This window comes from Crocodylus siamensis, chromosome 4 (genome assembly GCF_052110815.1).
Source record: "Crocodylus siamensis isolate JL-2025a chromosome 4, ASM5211081v1, whole genome shotgun sequence".
Taxonomy (NCBI): domain Eukaryota; kingdom Metazoa; phylum Chordata; order Crocodylia; family Crocodylidae; genus Crocodylus; species Crocodylus siamensis.
The window spans coordinates 196,781,470-196,808,457 of NC_143398.1; the positions used below are offsets into that span (position 1 = coordinate 196,781,470).

The following is a 26,988-nucleotide window of genomic DNA, read 5'->3' on the forward strand; positions in this document are numbered from 1 at the left end:
ATAAGTTGTTAGCAGTTCTTTTAAAACTTCAGATTAGCTCTATTCATGAGACTTCATTGTAAGCTAACCAGAAATATTTGTCGCTCAAAGTGTGTGAAATGCAAATTGAAAACAGGACAAGTGGTAAAACGAAATGTGTTTTACACTCTTCTTAATTTTAGGTGTCAATATTGAAGATGGTAGTTTTCTCCTCTTTGAATCAGAAAGCATGTGTAGTTAAATGTTAGTTCTAAATGTTTTTTCAAAAAATCAGGTGTTCTGCAAACCTGTTTGTGTAATGATTCACTGAATGTATGTTGATAGTTAATGACATTTCAATTTCTTTTTTCAACATAGTGGTTCAATGCATAGAGAAAGACGCAAATTTTTACGGTCTGCACTGAAAGAGCTAGCTACTGTTCTCTCTGATCAGCCGGGCTTATTAGGCCCCAAGGTAATTGTAACAGTCATTTCTGGTGCATATGTACTGTAGTGTACTGTCAGCCCCTTTAAATAAATGCTAATACTTTGAAGATCTTAGGTGGAAAGAATTGCTGCTGCTTTTTGTATAAATTGATTAGCTGTGGCAGGTACACACAAACCAGATGACTTTCTTTTTCAGGCACTTTTTGTATTTATGGCATTATCCTTTGCTCGTGATGAAATTATTTGGTTGCTTCGTCATGCGGATAACATGCCTAAGAAGAGTGCAGATGACTTCATAGACAAGTAAGTTTACCTAAAATTTTCCTTAGAAATCAAGTGTTTTTCATTAAAATTCTTTTAAATCAGAAGCCCAGTTTTCCTTTGAAAGAGTCTGGATATGTCTTTTTGTTTGTTTGTTTCCTTATCCTGATGTGCATATGCACACTCTAGTTATGACCTTCAGGAAGTCAGCAGGGAGGATCCTAGCAAGATAATCATCCAAATGCATCTTGAAGGTGTTCAAAGTGGGTGCTTGAACTGCCTTCGGTGACAGTCTGTTCCAAACCTTGGGGGCTCAGACAGTAAAGAAGTTCTTTCTTATGTCCAGCCTGAATTAGTCACAGTGGAGTTTGTGACCATTCCATCTCGTCATCCCTTGGGAGGCTCTGGTGAACAAACATTCCCCCAGATCCTGATGAGCACACCTGATAAACTTATAGGTGGCCACCAGATCGCCCCTGAGCCTGTGCTTTTCCAGGCTGAATAGCCCCATTGCTCTCAGCCTCTCATCATAAGGTCTGTTTTCCTGACCTTTGATCATGCGTGTGGCTCTCCTCTGCACCCTCTCAAGCTTCTCCACATCCCTTTTGAATTGCGGAGCCCAAAACTGGACGCAGTACTCCAGCTGCGGCCTCACGAAGGTCGAGTATAGCGGAAGAATGACATCCCGGGATCTGCTTGAGAAGCATCTATGGATGCAAGCCAGTGTTTTGCTCGCTTTACTAGCTGCAGCATCACACTGCAGGCTTATGTTCATCTTGTGGTCAACCATAACCGCCAAGTCCCTTTCATCTATAGTGCTAACCAGTGTAGCACTACCGAGCCTATAAGTATGGTGCAGGTTTTTCCTCTCAAGGTGAAGAACCTGCATTTTTTGGTGTTGAACACCATCAGGTTCTTGTCCACCCATTTCATGAGTCTGTCCAGATCTGCCTGGATCACCCTCCTGTCCTCAGGTGTGGATGCTTTACCCTAGAGTTTGGTGTTGTCGGTGAACTTGGCCAGTCCGCTTTTTGACACCAATGTCCACATCATTGATGAAGATGTTGCCAACCCCTGACCTAAGATATTTTTAGGATGGTATGAAAAGTGTATCGGCCTTTTTGTCCCAACTTGAGAAGCCATTGGAGATGATCCAGTGGGTGTTGTCTCCTAGGTATCTCACCTTCCATGATCCAAGTTTCTGGGAGCAGTAGGGAACCTGTTATTAAGGCCTTTCTGGGTAATAATTAGGAGAAGATTATAAATATACTGCTTCATGGACTTCATCCCTCTTTTCAAATCAGTTTACCGGTTTTGGGGTAAGTATGAATGTGGCTTTCCTAGCAATTTTTTGGTCATTATGTCAGGTAGAAGTATGACCTTTCCATGCTATGAGAAGTGGTGTGCAGATGGTCCCTAGTTTTATTTGCCAGTTGAAGAATACTTTACCTTAACATTCTAAAAATTACTGTTTTCATCTTTTTTGTATATACCATAACCTTGGTTTAATCAGGACCTTAAAATTGAATGTTTGTAGCACCTAGGACTTTTGCAAGTGAGGTGTAATCTGCACTATCAAGTTCTGAAAAACTTTGTGCCTGTTCAACTCAAAGCCCCTTTGTGGCAGAACCCTCTAGGGTTTGTTTGTTTTTTTTTGGGGGGCGGGGAGGGTGTTGGAGGGAGGGTGTTGATAGCAGAGTCACTTGCCCTCTTTTGGCTGCTGTGGTCTCTTCAGCAAGTAGCATTCTCCCAGAGTGCAGTTTGTGATCTGACAGGAGTTTAGGTATTCACATTTTGGTGGCAGTTGCAGTCTCCTACTGAGATTTAAACTGGTATACAGACAAAGACCTCTGATACTTGCATTCTTCAAGCAGTCCAGAGACTGCGTGCCATCAGGGACTGCGAGCAGGAGATAGACTCCTACTGCCAGGCCCTTCTTCCCCAGGAGCCGCAGGGGAGAACACCGTCTCCCTCCAGGACTAAGGAGGACTCTGGGACCTCCCACTCTGCCCAGTCAGGGGCATGGACCAAGGTGGTCAAGGGCCCGAAGGCCCGCCGCACCAAGGCCCCTGCCCCGCCAGAGCTTAGCAACAGGTTCGCACCTCTTGCAGCCCCAGCAGAGCCTGCTCAGTTGCCAGCTCCCGCAGGCAACCCAGGCTCAACCACAGCTACTGGCCCCGCTCTCCCCAAGTCAAAGCGAAAGGTGTTTGTTGTGGGAGACTCCATCCTGCAGGGGACCGAGGGGGCAATCTGCCGCCCCGACCCCTTAGCCCGGGAAGTCTGCTGCTTCCCGGGGGCCCGTATCCGAGACATTGCGGAGAGGATCCCGCAGCTCCTCCGGCCCACAGACCACTACCCAATGCTCCTTATTCACGTGGGCACCAATGACACGGCTCGGAGCACCCCCAGCCAGTTCCTGAGGCGCTACAGGGATTTGGGAGCGGGGCTTAGGGGTCTGGGAACTCAGGTGGTGTTTTCGTTGATCCTCCCAGTCTCGGGCTATGGGCTGAGGAGGGAGAGGAGGATCCACGCAGTGAACCAAAGACTGTGGAGCTGGTGTCATCGGGAAGGCTTTGGCTTCCATGATCACAGCCCGTTCTTTGGCGAGAGAGGCAGCGAGCTGCTGGGAAGAGATGGCCTCCACCTCTCTCCCCTGGGGAGGAGGCTCTTCTCAGCCAGGCTTGCTGACCTGCTCCACTGGGCTTTAAATTAAGCCCGCTGTGGGATGGGGAGACTACTGCCACTGCTGGCCCACTGAGTGACCCTTGCAAAGCCAGCAGACCAAGGCACTTAAGGGAGCCCACCCCTGCCCCAGCCCTGGCACAATCTGTGGGCAAGGCAAGAGCCCCTAAGGGCACACTTGCCTGCCTGTACATTAATGCCAGGAGCCTGGGTAACAAGCAGGAGGAGCTTGTCCTCCTGCTCAGTGCAAAGAATTATGACGTCATTGGGATAACGGAGACCTGGTGGGACTCCAGGGGTCCACGGGTATAGAGGGCTATACCCTGTACAGGAGGGATCGTGTTGACAAAAGGGGCAGGGGTGTAGCTCTCTATGTGAAGGAAAGCTACATGTCCCTGCAAGCTGATGTTGGCGACCGGCATGGACAGCTAGAGACCCTCTGGGTAAAAATTCGTGGGTAAAACGGCACAGGGGACACAATGGTGGGAGTCTAGTACAGACCTCCCACTCAAAGTCCTGAGCTTGACCAGGAGTTCACCCGGGAACTGACTGAGGCCGCTTACTCCAGGACCTTGGTTGTCATGGGTGACTTCAATTACCCGGACATCTCCTGGGAAGATCACTCAGCAAAATCCCAGCGGTCGCAAAGCTTTCTCTCATGCGTGGATGACCTCTTCCTGACTCAAGAAGTCTATGGGCCAATGAGAGGCAAAGCGCTGCTCGACCTGGTACTGGCTACGGGGGATGACCTAATCAGCGACCTAGTGATCGATGGGAAGCTGGGTGACAGCGACCACGAGCTGATCACCTTCACCATCCGCCGTAAAGCTGGCAAGTCAGTCAGCAACACAGAAATCCTTGACTTCAGAAAAACCGACTTTGACAAGCTCAAGAGGCTTGTCGGTTAGGCCCTCAGGGACTGTGACCCCAGAGAGATGGGAGTTCAAGAAGAGTGGTTGCTTCTCAAGGAAGTGATCCTCAATGCACAAGCTAAATCTATTCCAACACGGAAGAAAGGCAGCAAGAAGGCACAGCAGCCCTCCTGGCTCTCTAGGGACCTAGCAGACCTCCTGCGGCTAAAAAGGAAAGCCTACAAAGGATGGAGGATGGGATTCACCTCCAAGGAGGATTATTCTGCACTGGTCCGGTCCTGCAGGGAGTAAACCAGGAAAGCCAAGGCTGCAACTGAACTCCAAATAGCTTCAAGCATCAAGGACAACAAAAAGTCCTTTTTCAGATATGTGGGGAGCCGGAAGAAAAGCAAGGGCAACGTTGGACCCCTGCTGAATCAGATGGGACAACTGACAACTGATGCCCAGGAAAAAGCCAACCTACTAAATAGGTACTTTGCGTCAGTCTTTCATCAGTCCCATGGGATGCCCATGCCTGCTATGGGACAGGGAGATACGGGTGATGGGGATCCCCTACCCTCCATAAATGCTGACCTTGTGAAGGAACACCTTGAGAAGCTGGATACCTTCAAGTCAGCCGGCCCTGACAATCTGCACCCCAGGGTACTCAAGGAGCTGGCGAGCGTCATAGCCCAGCCCCTGGCACGGATCTTTGAAAACTCCTGGCGCTCTGGTGTAGTGCCCGAAGACTGGAAGAAGGCCAATGTGGTGCCGATCTTCAAGAAAGGGAGGAGAGTGGATCCGGCTAACTACAGGCCTATTAGCCTGACTTCTATCCTGGGGAAGATCATAGAAAAGTTTATTAAGGAGGCCATCCTTGAGGGACTGGCCCAGGCTAACATTCTAAGGGATAGCCAGCATGGGTTTGTTGCGGGTAGGTCTTGTTTGACCAATCTCATTTCCTTCTATGACCAGGTGACCTATCACCTGGACAAGGGAGAAGAGATTGATGTCATATATCTTGATTTCAGAAAAGCCTTTGATCTGGTATCCCACGATCACCTCTTGGCCAAACTGGCCAGTTGTGGCCTTGGCTTCACCACGATCCGCTGGCTGGGAAACTGGCTCCGTGGTCGGACCCAGAGGGTTGTAATCAATGGCAGTCACTCATCATGGTTCCCTGTGACCAGTGGGGTCCCTCAATGCTCTGTCCTGGGACCCATCCTGTTCAACATCTTCATTAATGATGTGGATATTGGAGTCGGGAGTGAACTGGCCAAGTTCGCCGATGACACCAAACTTTGGGGCAAAGCATCCACGCCAGAAGATAGGCGGGTGATCCAGGCTGACCTGGACAAGCTCAGCAAATGGGCAGACGAGAACCTGATGGTGTTTAACACTGAAAAATGCAAGGTTCTCCAGCTGGAGGAAAAACCTGCAGCTTCCTTATAGGCTTGGCAGTGCTACGTTGGATAGCATTACAGAAGAAAGAGACTTGGGGGTCATCATTGACCCCAAGATGAGCATGAGCCTGCAATGCGATGCTGCGGCTAGTAAAGCGACCAAAACGCTGGCTTGCATCCATAGATGCTTCTCGAGCAAATCCCGGGACGTCATTCTCCCCTTGTACTCGGCCTTGGTGAGGCCGCAGCTGGAGTACTGCGTCCAGTTTTGGGCTCCACAATTAAAAAAGGATGTGGAGAAGCTTGAGAGAGTCCAGAGGAGAGCCACGCGCATGATCAGAGGTCAGGAAAACAGATCTTACGATGACAGGCTGAGAGCCATGGGACTCTTTAGCCTGGAAAAGCGTAGGCTCAGGGGTGATCTGATGGCCACCTATACGTTTATCAGGGGTGACCACCAGGATCTGGGGGAACGTTTGTTCACCAGAGTGCCCAAGGGATGACGAGGTCGAATGGTCACACACTCCTGCAAGACCGTTTCAGGCTGGACATAAGGAAGAATTTCTTTACTGTCCGAGCCCCCAAGGTCTGGAACAGTCTGCCAGCGGAGGTGGTTCAAACACCTACATTGAACACCTTCAAGAGTAAATTGGATGCTTATCTTGCTGGGATCCTATGACCCCAGCTGACTTCCTGCCCTTTGGTCAGGGGGCTGGACTCGATGATCTCCCGAGGTCCCTCCCAGCCCTAATGTCTATGAAATCATGTAAATATGAACATAGGCCTCTGTTGTAACTGTATTTGTATGTTTTAAAAAGCTGAACAAGCACCTGGCAGGTGTCCAAGTAAGTTCCACTAGAAAAAAGGAAGTAGAAGAAATATTTTTGATACTATGTTGTAAAGCCATATTTTTACATGGGACAAAATGTCAAACATGGAACTGTCACAAAGGTAATAATTTTATATCTGGTACTTTAGCATTAAAGAAGGTATAGCCAGGTTCAAAAAGGAACTAGACAAATTCTTGGATGATATATTTATTAATAGTTGTTGAACAGAGTAGTTGGAGATCTTTCCTCTGGCATCTCTAAAACAATAATGATGGGTGCCAGGGTGAATGATGTACATGGGATAGATCACTCTAGATCTTTCAAGTTCAGGGCTTTCCCTCTGGCATCCACTTTTGCCACTGTCAGAGGCAAGATACAAGGATAGTGGGACCATTAGTCTGACCCAGTATGGCTGTTCTTAAGTTCTTATGTATTGAGTAGCAGCTTAAAAAAATGTCAGTTGTTAAAGAGCTTCCCTAAGAAGCAGAGTTTGTTTGTAAAAACATTTCGTGGTGCAGCTGTTTGTTACCTGTTGTTCTGTTAGAGGCTCTGACTACAGGGTAAAACTAATAACTTCATATAATCCCTTCTCACTGAAAGATTTGCCTAAATTTAGTAACATTTTTAAAAGAAGGTTTGAAGTGTTAAAGCAAAATAAACTCTCTTAAAATCCTGTCTAGGAATAATGTCATGGTAGTGTGAAGTTTCTGACTTCTGTTGATAAGGACATCTTTCACATTCATAAACTTTTTTGGTTTTTTGTTCCTTTAGGCACATAGCTGAACTGATATTCTACATGGAAGAACTAAGGGCACATGTGCGAAAATATGGACCAGTGATGCAGAGATACTATGTGCAGTACCTTTCAGGGTTTGATGCCGTAGTCTTAAATGAACTTGTGCAGGTGAGGCATGCTTTTTGGTCTGATTACTCCCCCCTGAAGTTTCTCACTTTGTATGTGTACCAATTAAATAACAAAAGTTGCAGAACAAAATAAATCAGTGTCTTATGGCTGAGCATTTAAGTTGAAGTTATGAACATAAAACCTTGATTAAAATATGAATGTTAATTTTATATATATAAAAATAAAAAAATCCATATTGCATTTAGTGAAGGTGGCAACATCTGTTTTCAAAGGCACATATTACAGTTTACTTTAACCACTATAGGGTTTTTTTTAGTAAATGGGAGGCAGGAGCGCCTCTAGTTTAAGGGCAGTAAAGCTATTGAGTCAACTCATTAGGGAATTCCTGGCTCAGTCAGTCTGAAAAAGGATCTGATGGGCTTTCAGGATTTTCAGCAGCTCTCAACACTTTCATTGACTGTTTTTCATTGCTTCTGATCTTTGAGAATTTTGGGACAGCAGAATGCTGTAACCACTAACTTCCATTCTGTCTTAACAGGTAAGTTTTATGATCAAACAACAGATCAAACTTCACCCATACCATGTTTTAAGCACGTTAAATAGATGGAGGAAACAGAATAGAATAAAGTTGCACCTTTTGTAAGTGTACTGTTTGATTATGATCAAATATTAATCTTGGGATCCATGGGATCCACTCCAGAACTAGTCCTTCAGTTTCTGATGCGTATTGTAACTTTCCCAACATTTCATGAGCAATATCAGATGGTTGGCAGGCTTAACAAAATGATTGTGGGCTCTTGGTTCTTGTCCATTGCCTGCAAGAGATTGACACAAGTTAATGATACAGGTTGGGATGCACAGGCAGGTACAATTGAACTGACTGGGAAGATGAGCATCTCCTCAGGAGAAACTTCTGTCACCAGCTTCTACTTCTGTGAAAAGAAATTTGATACAGCTGTGATTATCAGTACGTTTTTTTGAGAAAATTTTATTATGCTGGAAGAAGCAGCCCAGTTCAAGCTAACAGAGGCATGAACTGAGATGGATTCTATACTTGCGTCACTTGCCTGCTTCAGGAATTCTCTTCACATAATTGTCCTCCAGAAGACTCTTGTATGGTCAGTTTCTAAAAGTGACTCCAATTCAGAGTGAAATTGAGATCCTGTTGAAATTTAGGACAAAACTCCCATTAACAGTATATTGGGCCAGTATTCTTATTTAGAGTGCAAGGAAAGACATCTTGGCTGCCTGCAGATGTTGGGAAAAAAAAAAGTATTGGGGGGGGGAGGATTTTACTGTAAACTCTCTGCTTCCCCACGGAGCCCAGTGCGTGTTCAGAAGAGGCAGTGCATTATTTGGACCCAGCTCACCCATCATCTGTATAGATCAGGTGCTTTAGTGAGGCTTTGGGGCTTTTCTGGTGAGGCTTTTTTGATTGAATCAGCTATTAGATAAAAGTGCCAAAAAGCCTTGCTGAAGTGACTAACCTATATAGATGCTGCAGTGACAGATCAAAGTAGCGCACTGCTGCTTCTGGTAAAGCACAGGGTTTTTTGAGAGGTGATTTTAACATCTGCAAGCAGCCCTTGTGTCTACTAGAAGGTTTTTTGAGGTGTGACAAATATCCTTCTAGATTCTGACAGCAAAGAGGATCATGGTCAAACTCTACAACTTCTCTGTGGTGATTAGTCTGCTCTTGAGGTAGGGTCATCCTTGCAGTACTTCAGATGACAAAACAGCTGGGGTTTTGTTTTGTGGGTTTTTTTAAATAACCAAGGAGATTAGTAGAGGAAGTACTTTCCATAGAGACAGGCAGTGTCAGTGGAGTCTTGTTCGTCTATAACAAGGGAGTTTTTTATTCCCTTCCTTATTTTGCTATAAGAGACTGGCCTTTTGAAATGAAATGCACATTTCAGAAACTTGATAGCTTTCTCTACATGAGGTAGATCAGGTTCTCACTCCTGTCTCAGGTGTTAGTCCCTCAGCATTGGTGGGAAGAATCTCTTGCCAAGTTAAATCAGGTAAATCCTTTACATTTCTACATCTCAGTTCAAGTCTCTCCCACTGTGTTCAGTGGCTTCTGTGATTGTAAAGAAATTGAGGTTTGGTTCCTTAAGCAAGGTAAGTCCACTAACTGTTCAGAAGGAATTTGCTGAAAGACCATATAACTGCTTGATGTGGGGTTCTCCACTAGTGTCCTTGCTTTCCTGCCTTTAAGATGCTAGAGCTGTTACTTTGTGTTATAAGTCAGTAGGACAAGGAGAACAGAATTTATTTTTTATTTTTCCTACCAGATGTACAAAATAGTGGCTATGTCTGTAGAGCAGGATGTTGGAAAGCAGATTGTTCAAAATTTGCAGCTCAAAGCAGCAGCTGACTACCCTATTTGGCAATGGGGTCAAGACAGTGCAACAGTTTTTTGTTTTGTTTTTGTTTAAGTGTCTTTCACCCATTATTTGCAGGGCCAAAAGCTGCTAACATACATTGTAATACAATCAGACGTCACTAATTGCTTTAAGAAAAAAAGGACTCACATCTTTTAGATAGCATTTACTGTTTGGTGACAATATTCTTAAAAAAATTCAGAAGTAAAAGGCAGTACGTGAGAATGTCGACTATATGTAAAAATAACTTGCTAGGACTGAAAGGTGGGGTATCGCGAGACTGTTGTGATTTTAAAACCCAGAGAACTGACTTTAAGACGTCTGATGCAACATTACCCCAAACGTTTTCTTCATCGAATAGAGCATCTACTGTAAGACATAATAATTTCTGGGTTGTTCTCATCCTTTTCAGAGTCATGATACCCCTCCATAATTTGTTTGAATTTGGTAGCAACCCTGATTGAGAACCACTGTTTCACTGCCTCAGCTTACCTCAGTGGTTCTCAGCCTGCATGCTTCCATGTGTTCCTTCCTCTATTAGGTTTTTCTAATAAATTTAAAACAGGCAGGATCAGTGGTATAACTAATAGTTTTGTGCTCTGGGCAAAACCCTGTGCCTCTAGGGGGTGTGTGTTGTGTGTAGGAATAAAGAGGCGGTCTTACCTGCCCTGAATGCCTTACATCCCACTTCTCCTTTGGCTGAACTATGCTAAAGATTGCTGCAGCGCAGCCTGACCCCTCCGGATGGGTAGTGCAAATGGCTGTGGCCAGAGCATGTGCCCTTGCTATAGCCATTCGCAGTCCAATCATACATGCTTTCCCAAAATCAGAGGGGTACAGGACAGTCCCACTTGCCTGGTGCAGCTGTTTCCAGGAGGAACATGTGGGGTCAGGCTGAGAAGAGCTGCATGAAGAATATGGGTTCCAACTAGAGTTACTTCCAAATCTGCCTCCACAGAAGGCATCCAGGGCATTTTAACCTGGCCATAGAAGCACCCATGTCACAGCATCCCTGGAAGGACCTTTCAGCATGCTGTGGCAGCCTTTTTGAGAACCTTTGATTTCTACTGGCCATTTACAGACATAATAAAATCCAAAAAAACAGTGCTTTAAACTCTGACCCACCCCCATGCCGAGCCCAGCACAAGACCAAATGGGGCATCACATTAGCTGGACCTAGCTGCCCAACATCTGTATAGATCAGGCGATTCAGCAGGGCTTTTTTTTTGATACTTTTATCTAATAGCTGATTGAATTGGCTTTAGATGAAAGTGCCAAAAAGCCCTGCTGAAGCACATGATCTATACAGATGTTGCAAAGCCTGGTTAAAATAATGTGCTGCCTCTTCTGGTAAAGCATGGGGCTTGTTTGGGTTTTTTTGTATTCACCTCTCATCAGCAGCCACTGTTTCTAAACTTGTACCTTCATATAACCACTAGATGGCACCCAGATTTTGCTAATCTGTACTTCAAGGCATAGGATTCTTATTTATTATCCAGACTGTAACCAGTATGTGTTGTGCTGTAGACTTGAATTTATTTTCAAGTATGCTGTAAATTCTGTTTTTTGATTATTGAACTTGACTTTTAATAGTTGATTTTATTTAAAAGTAAATGAATTCCTAGAATTGTTTCTAATAGTTAAAGATCTATAGATTTATTTGCTGTTTCTATAGCCTCTCTTGTCATACTCATTTTTATCTGGAAAATCTCTGTAGCCCCTGACTGCAAGTATAATCATTCCACTGGTTTACGTATGCATATGTATTAGAATTATGGTATAAATTATGTTTTTGAATTTAGCATCAGTTACCCATGAAAAATGATTTCTTAGACCTAGGAAATTTGTTTCTCAAACTTTCACAATTGCATAAATGTTCATCTCAGATTGACATAAAAATTACAAGCAAAATTAAATGAGAAAATGTAAATAGTGGTTGAGTGGACACACCGGAGGGCAGGGAACAACTACAGGCAGACCTGGACAGGTTGGACAAATGGGCAGAAAACAGTAGAATGCAATTTAGCAAGGAGAAATGCAAAGTCTTGCACCTAGGAAGGAAAAATGTCCATCACCTACTGCCTAGGAAATGACTTGCTCAGCAGCACGGAAGCGGAAAGGGATCTCAGAGTCCTAGTGGACTCCAAGATCAACGTGAGTCATCAGTGTGACGAAGTCATCAGCAAAGCTAACTGCACTTTATCACGCATCAGCAGATGCATGACAAATAGATCCAAGGAGGTGATACTTCCCCTCTATCAGGCACTGGTCAGACTGCAGTTGGAATACTGCGTCCAGTTTTGGGCGCCACACTATATGAGGGATGTGGATAACCTGGAGAGGGTTCAGAGAAGGGCCACTCATATGGTTAAGGGCTTGCAGGCCAAGCCCTATGAGGCGAGACTAGGGCACCTGGACCTCTTCAGCTTCGGCAAGAGAAGGTTGGGGGGCGACCTTGTAGCTGCCTATAAATTCATCATGGGGGTGCAGAAGGCAATTGGTGAAGCTCTACTCACCAAGGCACCCCAGGGGGTTGCAAGAAATAATGGCCATAAGCTAAGAGAGAGCAGATTTAGACTGGACATTAGGAGGAACTTCTTCACAGTTAGTGTCCAAAATCTGTAATGGGTTCCCAAAGGAGGTTCCCTGGGGGTCTTCAAGAGGACGTTAGATAGGCATCTGGCTGGGATCATATGAACCCAGTGCTCTTTCCTCCCTGTGCAGGGGGTTGGACTCTATGATCTATTGAGGTCCCTTCCGCCCCTAACGTCTATGAATCTGAGTCTGAGGGCTAATTATATTCAGTGCTTAACAAGTACCAAAAACAGTAATAGACTGACGTGATTGTGAGGTGATCTAATATACTGTGAAATTCCAGATTTGGAAAAAAAAGCCAGAAATGTTTACAATAATCAGAATTATATATTACTATCTTGCTTTTGTATTTTTATGTAGCCATACAATCTGAATGTTTGCAAAAAACAGTCTTTTTTAAAAGCATCTGAAAACTTAGTATGCAAAGTATACTTCTAGATGGTATAAATCATTCATGTCAAACTTAGTTTATGACTATTAGATGTTGATGTGGGACTTTGTGGAAAGCAAAGCAAAATGTAATGCGGTATTGTTGTATTTAACAGCTTTTATTGCAGTTGGTCAGAGCTAAATTTTCTATGCAGATAAGTCAGGGATCTATACTGGCAAAATATTTAGCGCCTATTGTATGACTGCAGTCTGGAAAGTATCTGGTAGGCCTGTGCGAATCAACTAGTACTCACTTGAGATTCGGATTCAGCCAATTCGGGGAACAGTGATTCGATTTGGTGATTCGAAGTACTGTCCCAAATTGATTCAGTGGAATCTGATTCAGAGATTCGGCCACTGCTGAATCGGCTGATTCTCTGAATCAAACAGGCCCCATCCCCCACCTGCTGTCCCAGCCCTGGCAATGGCTGCCCTGCCTGGCCCCAGCTCTTAAAAAAAAGCCCTGCACTCACAGGCTGCTGCCAGGGGTGGTGAGGGGCAATCCCTGCTGCCCCCCACTACTCTGCGCTGGGTGGGGGGCTCTGCCATAAGCCCTCAGAAACCCCAATGGCAGCTGCAGCATCTGGACTGCAGGGCTTTTTTTTACATTTCTTTTTCTTTAAGAACCGGGAGCTGGGGCCGGGCAGGACAATCATTGACAGGGCTGGGAGAGTGGGTCCCCCCATGGTCTCCTTCACCTCCCACCCCCTACTTACTGGCACAGAGTGTGAGTCTAGCTCCATGCAGCAGCAAGTGGGGACTGCCCAAATTGCCAAAGCTCTCCAAATTGATTCAGAGCTTTGAATTGATTCGGACCCTTATTACTGGTCTCCTGATCAGATTTGGATATTCAGCCATGGAATTGGGCCTAATCTCTTTCGAGTCGAATTGGCATCCAAAGTTTCACGCAGCTCTAGTATCTAGGTACTGTCTGGCATGCTCAGGATAGCAAAATCCCTACAACAGTGGTTCTCAATCTTTTTAGACTCAAAGCACTACTCATTAGATTCAAGACGCCCCTTGGGAAATGCCAGCTCAGAAAGGCCACATCAGGTCAGAATGTTTGACATTATGGATTCCTATTTGAAATCTCTGGGTTTAATCTTGTGAATCATGTTTGCACACCTAACAGTGCTAACATTGTGTGGAACCCCACAGCACCCTTGAAAGGATCTCATTGCTCTAGAGGTAGTCTTGTTGTAGCACACTGATACAAGTTGTTCTGAAGCCAGTAAACTCTTGATCCTCTTTTCTCAGCAGAAAAGATGTCAGTCCCTATGTATCTGAAAATTATAATAGATTTAGCCTGCTATAAGTCCATTTGCATTTCAAGTTACTTACTTTATGAAGTGATTAAAAACAACAGCATTCAATGTAGTCCATATCTGGTAAATGTATGGATTTAGGGTTTCTTGATATGCTCTCAGTATAGCCAATAAGTTGGAAATAATTATGGTAACAATGTTTACTTTTGTTTTAGAATCTCTCAGTGTGCCCTGAAGACGAATCAATCATCATGTCCTCTTTTGTCAACACTATGACTTCCTTAAGTGTGAAACAAGGTGAGTCTGTTCAGATGTACTCAAGGAAAAGTTGACCAAAAGAGAAAGTCTCCATTACCTTGAGCTTTCTAGAATCCATTATAGCAAATAATGTACTTAGGTAAGCTCAACATTTTCTTAGTTCCCATTATGTAGGATGGCTTCTTTCCAGCATTTTATGTTCACCTTTTCCAGTACTGCCTGTTGCCTACCTTTCTTTTGAATTGTCAGTGTATACTCAGAAAAGGGAAATTACCTGAAGGAGTGCTGGTTACTGAAGTTACTAGAAAGTTTCATGTTGCTATAGACTCGTTCCTTTAAATGGAAAATAAAGTATCTGGCATGTTGAACAGTCGTAAAATACTTGTGCAGGCAAAATTGCTTAATTGATGCTGCTCTTATCTTGGATCATTGGAATACCATGCGGTTTCACTGGAACAGATTTTGAAAAGTTACCTTGCAGTAACCAGGAAGAAGAATAATGGTGGCATAATAGGGCTTTTAAAGTAGCAAAGTCATGCTGTGCCCATGTAAAATACACAGTGAACGTTTATACCAGTAATTCTCCATGTCCCCTCAGAAAATACAAGCTGTTAGTTTTCACTTGTTTTTTTGACCACGGAAAAACAATAGAGTAATCCTTCTGTTGTAAACCACTCAAGAAAAACCTTGGGATATCAAATAGGAATGCATAGTATCAAAAAAAAACCATTCTGACCTGTTGTCTATCTTATAAAACACGTATAGGTGTGTGCACACCTAACAGCACTAATATTGTGTAGCATCCCAAGACACCCTGGTTGAGAATCACTGATTTATTTCATTCTGTGGTCATATAATGGCAGTGATATGTCAAACTAGATTACAATAAACACTGTAGTCAGAGTTTTAACAGTATTCTGTTAGACAAGTTAACTTTTGAAACCAGTTTAATCATCCTTATTCATCAGTAATCTTTAATTGCTATTAAAATACATCCTAATGTATTTAATTCTATTTTTTTTAATTCTGTAAGGACCAGAGTCCATTCCCAGAGAGGCACCCTCACTTCTTAAGGTTCCAGACATTATACTTATCTGGAATAACATCTGACGAAGTAGGCTGTTGTCTTTGAAAGTTTATGCCTCTGAATGAGTTACTCTCAGATGCCATCTGTCCTGCCTTCTACCTGGAATACTTCTGCAAAGTTTCTGTCTGTACTCCTTTGCAAATGTTTACCGGGCTTAGAGAGAGGCACGCATCTGTAGTTACAAATTTTGGAGAATTCTTTTTTCAAGAAGTCCCATCTTTTCACTTCAGGTGTATGGCACGCGTTTCTTCCTGCTAAATGCTTAATTCCCTTGTATTGGATTTTATTAGTGTGGCCATTTATATTGGGACTAGCCAATTGCCTGGCAAGAATGACCGGGGGTGGGGAGGATGAAACACCGCCACACACTGCCTGAGCTGCCACCGCTCTGCTTCTGGCCCCATGAGGACTCCCTTCCTTCCCTCCCAGGGTGCCTCGCCCACCTGCTCCAGTCCCTCAGTTCCCCCATCATGGGGGGAGGACAGGTGGGGACAGAGTCCTGTGTCCGGGCCTGCCCCTGCTGCTTGTCCAGCTCCATTCTCCCCTGCTTCCCCCCCACCCCCCAAGTCAGGTCTGGGCCTGTTCCGCCCCTCTGTCTCCAAGAAGCAGGGCTGGGGAGGGGGTGAGGCCAGTGCCGCTGTCCTTGTCCCCCCACTTCAGTCCTGTTGGGGTATGTGCCACCATGAGAGCGGAGACTGGGGGGCAGGGGCAAGGCCAGCAGTGCCCCCACCATCATGACAATCAATCAGAGTGCGACTAAAGCATTACGGACAGACAGACTAAGGCTTTTATAATATTAGAATTTACCACATCTTGAGGGCAAATCTGGCTTTGTTCTCCTACAGACTAAAAAAAAATTATCATTAAGAGCTTTTATACTGAAGCTCAGTCTTCCTAAATGTGAAGTTGTCTTCATGATTGCTGTTTAAAGATGGTTTAATTTGTATTTTTTTCTGATGCAGTTGAAGATGGGGAGGTATTTGACTTCAGAGGAATGAGATTAGATTGGTTTAGATTACAGGTAAGTCTTAAGTATACTTATGTTTTGTAATAAATAGTTTGTTTCTGTGATTAATGATGCAGTCTTCAATCACACTGCAAACGAGGCAGAACAGCTTGTGATGGTATATCAGAGTAAAATTTGTGTAGATAATGTGTTATGGTTTAATTCTTTTTAGAAGTTCTTTGCTTTTCTCTTTGCATACCTTAAAGAGTAGTTCATACATTTTCAAAATCAGATATGCATACACTATACCACTGAATCTGATTCCTTTCTGGCAAACTAAAAATTGTATGGGCCTTTTATTATAAGCAAACTGTAGAAGTGTTGCTTATTGGAATTAATTATGTTTAAGTAAGATAAACTTAAATTGATACAGTGGCTCTGTCCAGAATAGAATCCAGTTTTGCCATTACTTTTTCATATACGCCTATAAATTAATGTTTGCAAGTGGAATAAGACTTTTCATTCAGAACGTATCTCATTCTAAGATAGACAAGACCAAAGAGATCATTTTTCCCATGTTTTTTCTGGAATGTTTAGCTAAAGGGCAACGTGAACAAAGTCCATATGGTTTCAGGAAAAAAGTTTAAGCAATGATAGGATAACTGGAAAACCTAGAGCAGTAAGTAGAAGGTGATAAAAGTGCCTTCTGTGAATGGGTAGTGCAAATGAATAGTAGCAGCAATAAGGAAAAAAGTATGGGACAGAACAGAGGGAGGGAGGAGGACATTATCAGAGAAAGAGAAGTGTTTTTCAAGGTGTGATCAAAGAATTTTAAGTCTGCACTGCTTGTCTCCTAATCTTGGAATGACCACAGAAGTGTAGTACACCAGGCCCTACCGTTCATGCCACAATGTACCAGAGCGTAGCTGTTAAACAGTGTAGGCTGGTTGAGTTCTTCAGGGCTGCTCTTCCCCTTGTCTCTCTTTAGACAAAAGCAAAGCTTGGGATTAAGTTAAATCTGATTCCTGATCAGAGTAGAATCAATCTATTACCATAATATTCGCTCTGTAAAGCAGGAAACTTGTTTCTGTTTCCTAAGGTAAACGGAAGTGATTCTGACTACATATGGAAGCAGAACTTTTGAACACAAGTGTAGTTTCAAGGTGGTCATTTGCCAGTGCTTTAAGAACCATGCTTTAAATGTATATTTTTATATGACAAATTACACTGGATGCAAAATTGCTTTTACAAAGAAAGGGTTTGTCTGTATAGGGAAGTTAATGTGTTGTAAACAAGAGTGTGAATGTACAGCCAATTGGCTGGTCTGCTGAATCAATGTGAGTACCCACGTGGTATGTAGTAGGATATTTCAGATGGTGCAGAGTAGCTGCTATGTTGAAATTTCATACCCCCATTCAGAGTGTGCTATCTCTTCAAACCGTGAAACTGAAATACAGACTTTGCATAATGAGCACTTGTTCCATTCTTGAAGATGCTTCTCTTCATTCTCTGAAGGCTTTCTGGTTTGTAGGAGCCATTCAGCATGAGCTGTTCAGTTAAGTGCAGCTTTAGCCATATGTCCACCTATTTGTGGGTCCCCACAAAAAAACAGTTGCACAAGGAATACTTAGAGATGCAACTTCCCCCCAATGGAATAGACAGTAACACAATAAAAATTTGTTATTCTGCTGCTCTCACAGATGTTAACGAAACTCTTTAAATTCCCCTCATTCACAAGGACTCTTAGATGTGTAGCCAGAGAGCTCTTGGGTCCAAAATCTGGATAGGCTTTTATTTTTGGTTCCTTTTGTTTTACTTGAGGGGGGAAAAAAGTTACAGAAGAGGAAAGACTACATTTTCAATCCTGCCTTTTATGACATCTTTGCACAGCTGAGCAAAGCCAGACCCTTTACTCTCTTAACGTACTTTGGCATGAAGATCACTACCCTGCACATAACAGTTTAATGCCTTTTCTCTTAGTTTTTCTCAATCATTATTTCTAGTAAAAACGAAGCAAAACTCCTGAACAGAACTTTTTGCATCGCTTAACTTAAATAAAACCAGCATAGATTTCTAAATTAACACCCAAGTCTTATTTATACACATTGTTTGCAGTTCTAATTAGGCTCAGTGTTGTTTTATACTGTTCCCCTCCCATCTCTGAGCTTCAAAAAAAATAACTCTGAATAGTTATTAGTTAATAGTTAGAATAGTTGGGAGTGGGGGAATAGGCTTTTTCTTAGTAAACAGTTTCAGCAATGGCCAGGTTGGGACATTGTATTTGTCTTTGTCAGAATATCTTGCTTCAGAAAGGTTCCCAGATCATGGTGTCATACCTGCTTTCAAATTAGGCTTGCAACTTGGCTGTTACATTGCTTTTAAGTGTAAAAAGAGAGCGTGCAGGGTTAAGTGAAAACTTAGCCTTTTTATTAAAAGCATTGGTCTGGCGTATGGTGTAAGCCATTTTAAAATGAATACCTGGCTGCACTGTACTTTAGAGAAGCATCAATAAAGTCACATTTCTGTTGTGTTTTGCTCTTACAGGCTTACACCAGTGTGTCAAAGGCTTCACTAAGCCTTGCAGATCACAGAGAACTTGGGAAGATGATGAACACTATCATTTTCCACACAAAAATGGTCGATTCATTGGTGGAAATGTTGGTGGAAACATCAGACCTTTCTATATTTTGGTATGTCGTTTTTCTGACTCTACAAGATTTGTTTTCTGTGTTTTCTTGCAAGTGCAGTTTTTAAACAAAATTTTATGTAGAAAGTTTCAGCAAAGGAGTAAATTAAAACTTTAATTTATATGAGCCAGTGAGGTTAACAGTGATGGTTTATCTAAGAATGACTGTGTGTGCATGCATGCCCACCTTATTGCAAATCCACATTCTAGATATGCCTTGACTTGAAAGACAATAGCGGTTCAAATTATTAATAATTATTTGCTTAGATGATATGAAAAGTACGCTTCAAAGAATTTCTTAAAAAATGCTGGTTATTAATCTGATAAGCCCAGGTGATTTACTAATGTTCAGATTTGTGAGCCTAAAATATCAAATACAAAACTTATTAAAGCGAACCAAAATAAAAATACCCTCTACAAATAAGTCTTAGACACTCTTTCCATATGCATGTATTTCTATTTTTATTGGTTTAACTAACTTAAACATAATGAAGAATTATGTTGAACAATAAATGAGAAATTTTCTAGCATGTTTTGCTTTAGCTGTGTTGGCCTTGCAGAATTAATACAGAAAGAATCAATAAAATTGATTAATAATAACCCATCTTTTCACAGAGCAAAGTTCTCTTCAGTAAGAAGTTGCCATATCTATTTAGCCATTTTTTTCAAGTAAAGCTTTCCAGAAGCTTTGAAAAGTATTTACTAAACTTTTTTGCTATAAGAAGTAAATCCAAAACTACTAAGATTTTGAAACTTTTTTAAAACCTCTGTGGAAGAAAAAAATAAAACCACCTTAAATTTTAAGTATTTGGTACTGAAATACATAAATGAGGAAACAAACTGTTTAAAAGGCTATATAAATTCATACTGAGGATTTTGGTGCTGAATGAAGCTTATTTTTAAGATGCTTAGGCAAAGTGTTCTTTTGCCTTTTGCCCTTCTGTGTGTTTATCAAATTTTCTGAGGGGAAAAAATATTTTGCTTTTAGCTCTTTCAGAATGGATTTGAATTTAAAATATTTCTGAATGCTAGGAGTAGGGGTGCATGATGAATTTTGGAATCAGAGTTATTCAGTCAGTCCTACTTTTGAGTTTAGGGTACTAGCAGATTAAAATAATACCACTTAAAGTATTGTGAATGTTCACTGGTTTTTCCCTTTGTAAGTGACAGCACTGGCTATTAGCATAAAATGTCTTTATTACTTCAATAATATTTTTCTTAACTTAGTTTTTTCATAACTGAAAAAATAATTACATTGAAGAATAAACCATAAATGAAGTCCAGCACCTTTTTGCTTTAGCATAATCATAAAGTAGCTTATTCCATGAGCAAGGCAAAAAGAAACTGTTGGTATCCTCTCTCTCTCTGTGTGTGCACATACAATTGAATGAGCTGGATTTGATCTGTAGCTGAAATAATGTAGTCGATCTGGGTAAAAGAAGATGGTATTTTGCGATATTTGTCTGAATCTGACTGAAATATTATGTTAGTAGTAAAATTTAATTTTCTGTTCCTATAAAGTTTTTATAGTCGTGCTTTTGAGAAGATGTTTCAGCAGTGTTTGGAGCTTCCCTCTCAGTCAAGATATTCGATTGCATTCCCACTGCTTTGTACTCACTTCATGAGCTGTACCCATGAACTATGCCCAGAAGAGGTGATGTTTAAATATACTGCTCTTAATTAAAATATTTTAACTGCTTTTTCACTTGAGAATGCACAGGACTGATGTGTTGATGTGGACTAATGTAATGATATAAACCAGGGCTGTGCATCTGGTAGTCCATAGGTCATACCCAGCTCCCAAAAGGTCCTAGGCTCCCAGTCAGGGCACCACTCAGCACTCCCTCTCTCCTCTGTGGACAGCACAGCCCAAGGGACTGAAGGAGCCTGAGGATGGGGAGCTTAGACAGGAGGGGCCACACGATGCAGTGCAGCAGAGGAGGGGCACATTGCATGACACTAGGACATCAGTTCAGGGCAGCAGGGGGAGTCTTATGTAACCAATGTGTTATTTTAATGTATACAAATTCAGGTAGAGTGGGAATAATGCAGAATAGTTTATCTTGTGAATTAGCCATAGACGTATATTGTAACACTGTCAGAAATTTAGAAAACAAATTTCTAAGGGTGTGTTTTGTTTTTGGGGGGGTTTTTTATAGCGACATCACATTGGAGATCGCAGTCTTTCCTTATGTAACATGTTCTTGGATGAAATGGCTAAGCAAGCTCGAAATCTTATCACAGATATTTGCACAGAACAGTGTACGCTGAGTGATCAGGTGAGAAGTGTTTCCAGTCATGAATAAACTCTCCAGAATTAGATAGATATAACATTTGTATAACTATCCAATGATACCAATACAGGCTGTTACATCTGTATGATTCTCTGGTAATACAAGTGTAGCAAAACCATTCCATCCTAACCTGCCTCTTCCAGGGTTAAAGTTAAGGTGCTGTAGCTCACTTGTATCATTACAGTGTCCTGCAGTTACAATATAACAGCTGCTGCAGGCTCCCAAACAATGACTTTCCCTCCCCTTTTAAAGCGGCTAACATGCCTATTTGTATGCAACGTAATGTTATAAAGCTTGTGAGACTATAGGGGCCAATATCTTGGATTTGGAAGATAAGTAAAAATATACTTTTTATAAAATCATTAAGAATGTGCCATCATAGCATAATTAGCATTAACATTATAACACCCATTACTTCCACGAACCTAACAGAAACATGTTTTTTATTAGCAGTTCAAGCTTTGAATTAATTTAAAGTTAAGATCAGTAATAGTGGCTTTGCTTCTGCTAGGATCAGCGTGTTTCAGTATGCTAGGACTGTAAAGCTGTTGCTTTGATAGAGGAAGGAGTTTGACAGGCTAGACTAAGATTTGGAGGATCAGAACTTTGAAGGGTTCATCTGTAAATGTTGCTGGTTATAGAAATGGGTAAAAGTTTAATTAGGAACCCAGGTACTTAGTACTTTGAGGAGGGTTTGTCTGGGGGTTTTTTGGTTGCAGGGGAGAAGCTGTGGAATGCGCACACACAAATTTCAGTGGTACAAGCAACTCTTGAGTAAAATTATGGTATATTATACTTTAGTTGCAAAAAATATTTCAATAGTTGTATGCAAAGTATCTTGAAAATTAACACTAATTGTATATGTGTCATATGCTATTTAATGGGATGTGCCACATTTTGATTTGTCTGAGAAATGTCCAAAGCTATCCAGAAACTCTTTGATATCTGTTTAGTGTATATTGTATATTATTTATTCCTTTATTTCTCTGTGGTTGATTTTTTTTTTTTTTTTTTTTTTTCCCCAATTGCTTAAACTACACAGATCATTTTAATGGTTCTGTTCCATGTTAGCCTGTTACTTCTGAGGATATCTTAAAAATATATGAAACTGGGAAACATGGGGTGGAAGATGTTCATGTAATCATAGAAAGCTGGGGTTGGAAGGGACCTCAGGAGGTCATCTAGTCCAACCCCCTGCTCAAAGCAGGACAGTGTTTCTAAATAGCAATTGTATGCTCAGCTAAAGAAAATACGAAATGTACACTTGTGTTGGAAACTGCACCTAAACCATAACTTTGTTTTAAATCTAAGAATTTTTTCTGTTGCAGTTGCTGCCAAAGCATTGTGCCAAAACCATCAGTCAAGCTGTGAACAAGAAGTCAAAAAAACAGACTGGAAAGAAAGGGGAACCAGAAAGGGAAAAACCAGGAGTAGAAAGCATGAGGAAAAACAGACTGGTGGTGACCAAGTGAGCCCATTCTTCTTACTCCTTCAGTCTTCCCCATGCTTTTATGTCAGCATTCGTATCACTTGGATTGGTTTACACTGGTTATTGTTACCAGAAATAATAGAAAGTCTTTGGCTAATCTTTTAAGCATTCCACTGTTGCCATACTAGAAAAGCAACTATGAGAAGGCATATTTGTACTTAAATTATCATATTTACATCATTATCCTAATAATATGCCTCTTCCCTGAAAATCAGTCTGTCGTCATTCTCCCCCAAATTGGGGTGCATGTCTTAAATAAGGAAGGGCTGATTTTTATGCTGGTTTAGGAGTCTAGGGACACTGCAATGGCTGCTGGGGATCTGCTCCTTTCCATGGCCCCAGATAGGGTGGGATAGAGTGCACTCTGTACAGTCACAGTTTTTAAATTAGCTTACTAGAAATTATTCCTAATGCCAGCACTGCATACTTCAAACTTCTTTTCAAAGGGGTAGTAAACTTTTTTCAGCAGCATTCCTAATGAATTCTGTTTGCTTCTATGAAAGCAATTATCATTCATTATGTGATGTGTTTGTATTTGTTTCTTTTTAAGTCTGGACAAACTGCACACTGCACTTTCTGAGCTCTGCTTCTCAATCAATTATGTACCAAACATGGTGGTTTGGGAACACACGTTTACCCCAAGGGAGTATTTAACGTCTCACCTGGAAATCCGCTTTACCAAGTAAGAGACCACAAAATCAGAGATTTCCATAGTAGTCATAATTTTTTTTCTAACTTGAAAAATATTGTGTATATATTTCACAAGTGTATGTTTAAAGATGAACTGCTAAATTCTAAGAACAGCAATTCCAAATTGGTTAGAAAAGATGCATAGGTAAACAACACTTCTGATTTTTCCTTTTAAATGTGCATATTTTCCTCTATTTATCAGCCAAATCCTGAATTCATAATTCCATATTGCTCTTGAGAAGTTGATGACTCTACAAATGTCTGAATGGAGAGAGTGCCTCTTCTAAAACCATGTACAGTAAAATCTCTGCTATCCAGCATTTAACTAACTGGACATTCTGGCTGGCTGGTTGAACACAGGCGGTGGAGGGCCAGAAAGCTCACACGCAATGGCAACTGCCGCCATCCACCACCCTGTGTTGCCACCACTTTGCATGCAGCCACTGCCACCCCACTGCCCCATGCTTTGTGTGGAGCTGCCTCCAACACCCACCACCCTGCACTGCTGCTGCCACGCATCCCTTCCGCTGCTCCATGTGTAACTGCCATCCCCTCCTGCTCCACGTTATCTGAAAACCCCTGCCGGGGGATTTCAGATTGGAATTTTTACATAACTGGCAGTTATCCCCTTACCCTGGGGATGCAGGAGAAAAGATTTTACTGTACCTTGAATGCTGAATTATTGTAGGTGTTTGTGATTCACAGATTGTAGAGTCAGAAGGGACCACAAAGGATCATCGTGTCTGACCCCCTGCCCCTTGCAGGAAAGAGGACCGAGGTCAGATGACCCCAGCCAGGTGGGGGGAGTCGTACATGATCCATTGAAGAACCATGTGACCCATCACAGTGGCTCTGCTCCAAGTCTTTTCACTGCACGGAGGTGGCCAAACTGTCTTGGGAGTTCCTGGACAGTTCCAGTGTGGTTCCTAATGAAGGGTGGTGCATGTGGTATTGGGCTTACAATATGGAAAGAACAGGAGTATTTGTTGCTGATCAGCTCCTGTCTGTATGAAGATATTGATGGGTGGTTCTTAGGGGCAGGCAGTGTAATGGACTGAACTACGGATAGTCAGAGTAGGTCACCTGTGTTGCAAGGGCACAAGCCAGGAGTCCAGAGCTGGAGGTCACAAGCTAAGATCAAGCCCCAAATCAGGGTTAGGTTAGGCAGTGATCTCACCTGTTATTGAAAAGGAGGCTTAAATATGTGAACTCTGTCCCTGTTAAGGAAAGCAAGAGAAGACTTCGCATTTTTTGTAAATATTGAGGGCTGCTTGATGCACTTCCATGTAGACTACTGGTGGACCTCTCCCTTCTATGAATGGTTTTACTAAAGGGTAAATGTCAGCTCCTGTGGAAGTTTTCTTACTGTAACAGCCACTGATCTTGATGCTGGAATTTATCTCTTGTAGGGATTTGTCTACATCTTTCATATTAGAGTATAAGGAATCAGTGGGACTGTGAGGTTCAGGGTATGACCTTTGAGCACTTCAGGCAGGGATATTTTTGGGAGGAGACTGTGGTTTAGAAAAAGTGAATATTGTTGATTTTTCATGAAGGCTTGAGGTCATGATCCTGAACCATTGTGGCTCTCCTCGTGTTTATTTTTTGCTTTGTGGATTGGTGGTCAGTCTAGCAGCAAGCTGGCAAATTATTCCATAGGATGTTGAGAGCAGTCTTGAGCTAGAAATTGGACATACTGGTCAGAAGAGAGAAAAATTTGTCAATTTTTCTTTTTTGGGGTTTCTGAATTTTTTTAAATGATATTCCTTCCAGAGCTTTGCAGTTTACCTTTAAATAAAGGGTTCATTTTCTGTCTCATAAACACATCGGTTTTTTACTATTTTAAACTTGTATGTTTGTGGTTGGTTGGACTATTGTTTATATTGTCTCCAGGTTTATTTTGTAATGTGACAGTTTCTGAATTAGGTTTTAAAAAGGGAAGATTGCATCACAAGTAAACTTGTAAAAATAGTAAAAGTTTCAACAGTAAATATTATTTACTTGTTTTACAATTAAAAATGCTTTAAATAAACTTGTATCTAGCCCAGTCAATTTGAAGGCAGTAATAATAGTCAGCACATGTGCATCTTTTATACACACGTACCTAATTATGAGTGTGTAAATCTATATTTGACTATGAAATTAATATCAAAACACTGAATTATTTGGACCTCTCTACGTGACTATACAATGGCCTTGTCCTGTGAGATGCTGAGGAAACTTCATGTGCACTGAAGTCAAAGAATTCTGGAGTGCTCAGCATCTTGCAGGATCAGTGTTGTATGGCAGAGGTGATCTGGAGGGTTGAGATTGGGACTGAGCATCTGATATACAATTCATGTGTCCTGTTAATGATTGTTGGTGCAAATTCAGGCATACTGCGTACTTCAGTTTCCTTGTCTGTAAGTTGTAGGAGGGAAGGACTGGGAGGATTTCATTTTATATAACACTTTGCGATATGTCAATGGAAGCACTACATACATAATTAAGAAATGGATTTCACTAATGCATGCTTCCATAAATGCTGTAAGAACTTCCTAATTTGAGCAGGCATTTACCAAAGCTAGAATGTTGTTTAGAAATGTTGTTTAGAAGGGTCTCTCTCTTTATCTTGATATGCTAGTTCATGTGTGGAGAGCCTGCAACACAGATGCCACAAGTGGCTTGGGCACTCTGTGTGTGGTATGTGGCATATTGGACTAGGCAGCACGGCAGCAGGCAGGGCAAAAGGCATTATGAGTAGCAGTGGATCAATTGGGGGCATAGGGTTGGGAGCAGAAGCACAGCAGATCAGGCAGGGGAAGTGGATTGGAGTGTCACTTGGGGAGGGTGCAGGGCTGGTTTATGGTACACCTGCCAAAAAGGTTGGCCCCCACTGTTATAGTTCTCTAACTGTTCACTGTTCTCTTGCCACTGTCCTATTTTTAAGTTTTCTCTTTTCTTGTTGTCAGGTGCTCTTAGGCTTTGTTGGACAAGGTGGTATATAAATTAATTGAATGCATTAATAAAACAGGGAATGCTGTAGTCCTTTACTTGTACAGGCTAGAAGTAATCTTATTAAGTGAGTTTGTTTCTAACTTCTTTGATACTGTACGATAGACATGAGTGTAAGGAAATTGTTAGATGGTCCATTCTTTATACATTGAATTATCTTCAGTTTGCAGTGTATACAAGTGACATTACAATCTCTTCTGTGATCCTAACAATACTTATGCACAGCAGCAGGAGCTAATAGTTGTACTTTTGAATCCTTTTTCTTGTTATATCACTTTACATTTCCTTTTTGCTTATTTCAGTGGTATTTTTATTTTAAATCTTTTATGAATTGACAAATTATAAGAGCTCTTTTTGATTAAAAAAATCTGTCCTAAATAATGCTCTCAAGAGTAGTTGATGCTTGGCTGCTGATTTAGTTTTTACACTATGCTAAGTATATTTTTATGCATCATACCATTACAGATAGGCATTTGCATGATGCATACCATTTCAGGAGTTTTTTACTTTATCCTGAAGACCAATAGTTTGAGTATCATTTATCTGGTAAAACACAGTTCTGTTAATATCTTGA

At 41.8% G+C, this 26,988-nt stretch overlaps 1 protein-coding gene across 1 annotated transcript in view; it reads left to right on the top strand.

Moving 5' to 3' along the window:
• The window catches only part of NCKAP1 (NCK associated protein 1), a 108,318-nt gene that overhangs the window by 58,323 nt on the left and 23,007 nt on the right, over positions 1-26,988 (top strand). Inside the window, exons 11-20 of the mRNA XM_090045287.1 lie at positions 337-433; positions 602-708; positions 7,204-7,336; positions 14,186-14,267; positions 16,278-16,336; positions 18,806-18,951; positions 20,469-20,601; positions 21,107-21,226; positions 22,570-22,709; positions 23,281-23,412. Of these exons, the coding sequence (XP_089901413.1) occupies positions 337-433; positions 602-708; positions 7,204-7,336; positions 14,186-14,267; positions 16,278-16,336; positions 18,806-18,951; positions 20,469-20,601; positions 21,107-21,226; positions 22,570-22,709; positions 23,281-23,412 (1,149 nt within the window). The remainder of the gene's footprint in view (positions 1-336; positions 434-601; positions 709-7,203; positions 7,337-14,185; positions 14,268-16,277; positions 16,337-18,805; positions 18,952-20,468; positions 20,602-21,106; positions 21,227-22,569; positions 22,710-23,280; positions 23,413-26,988) is intronic.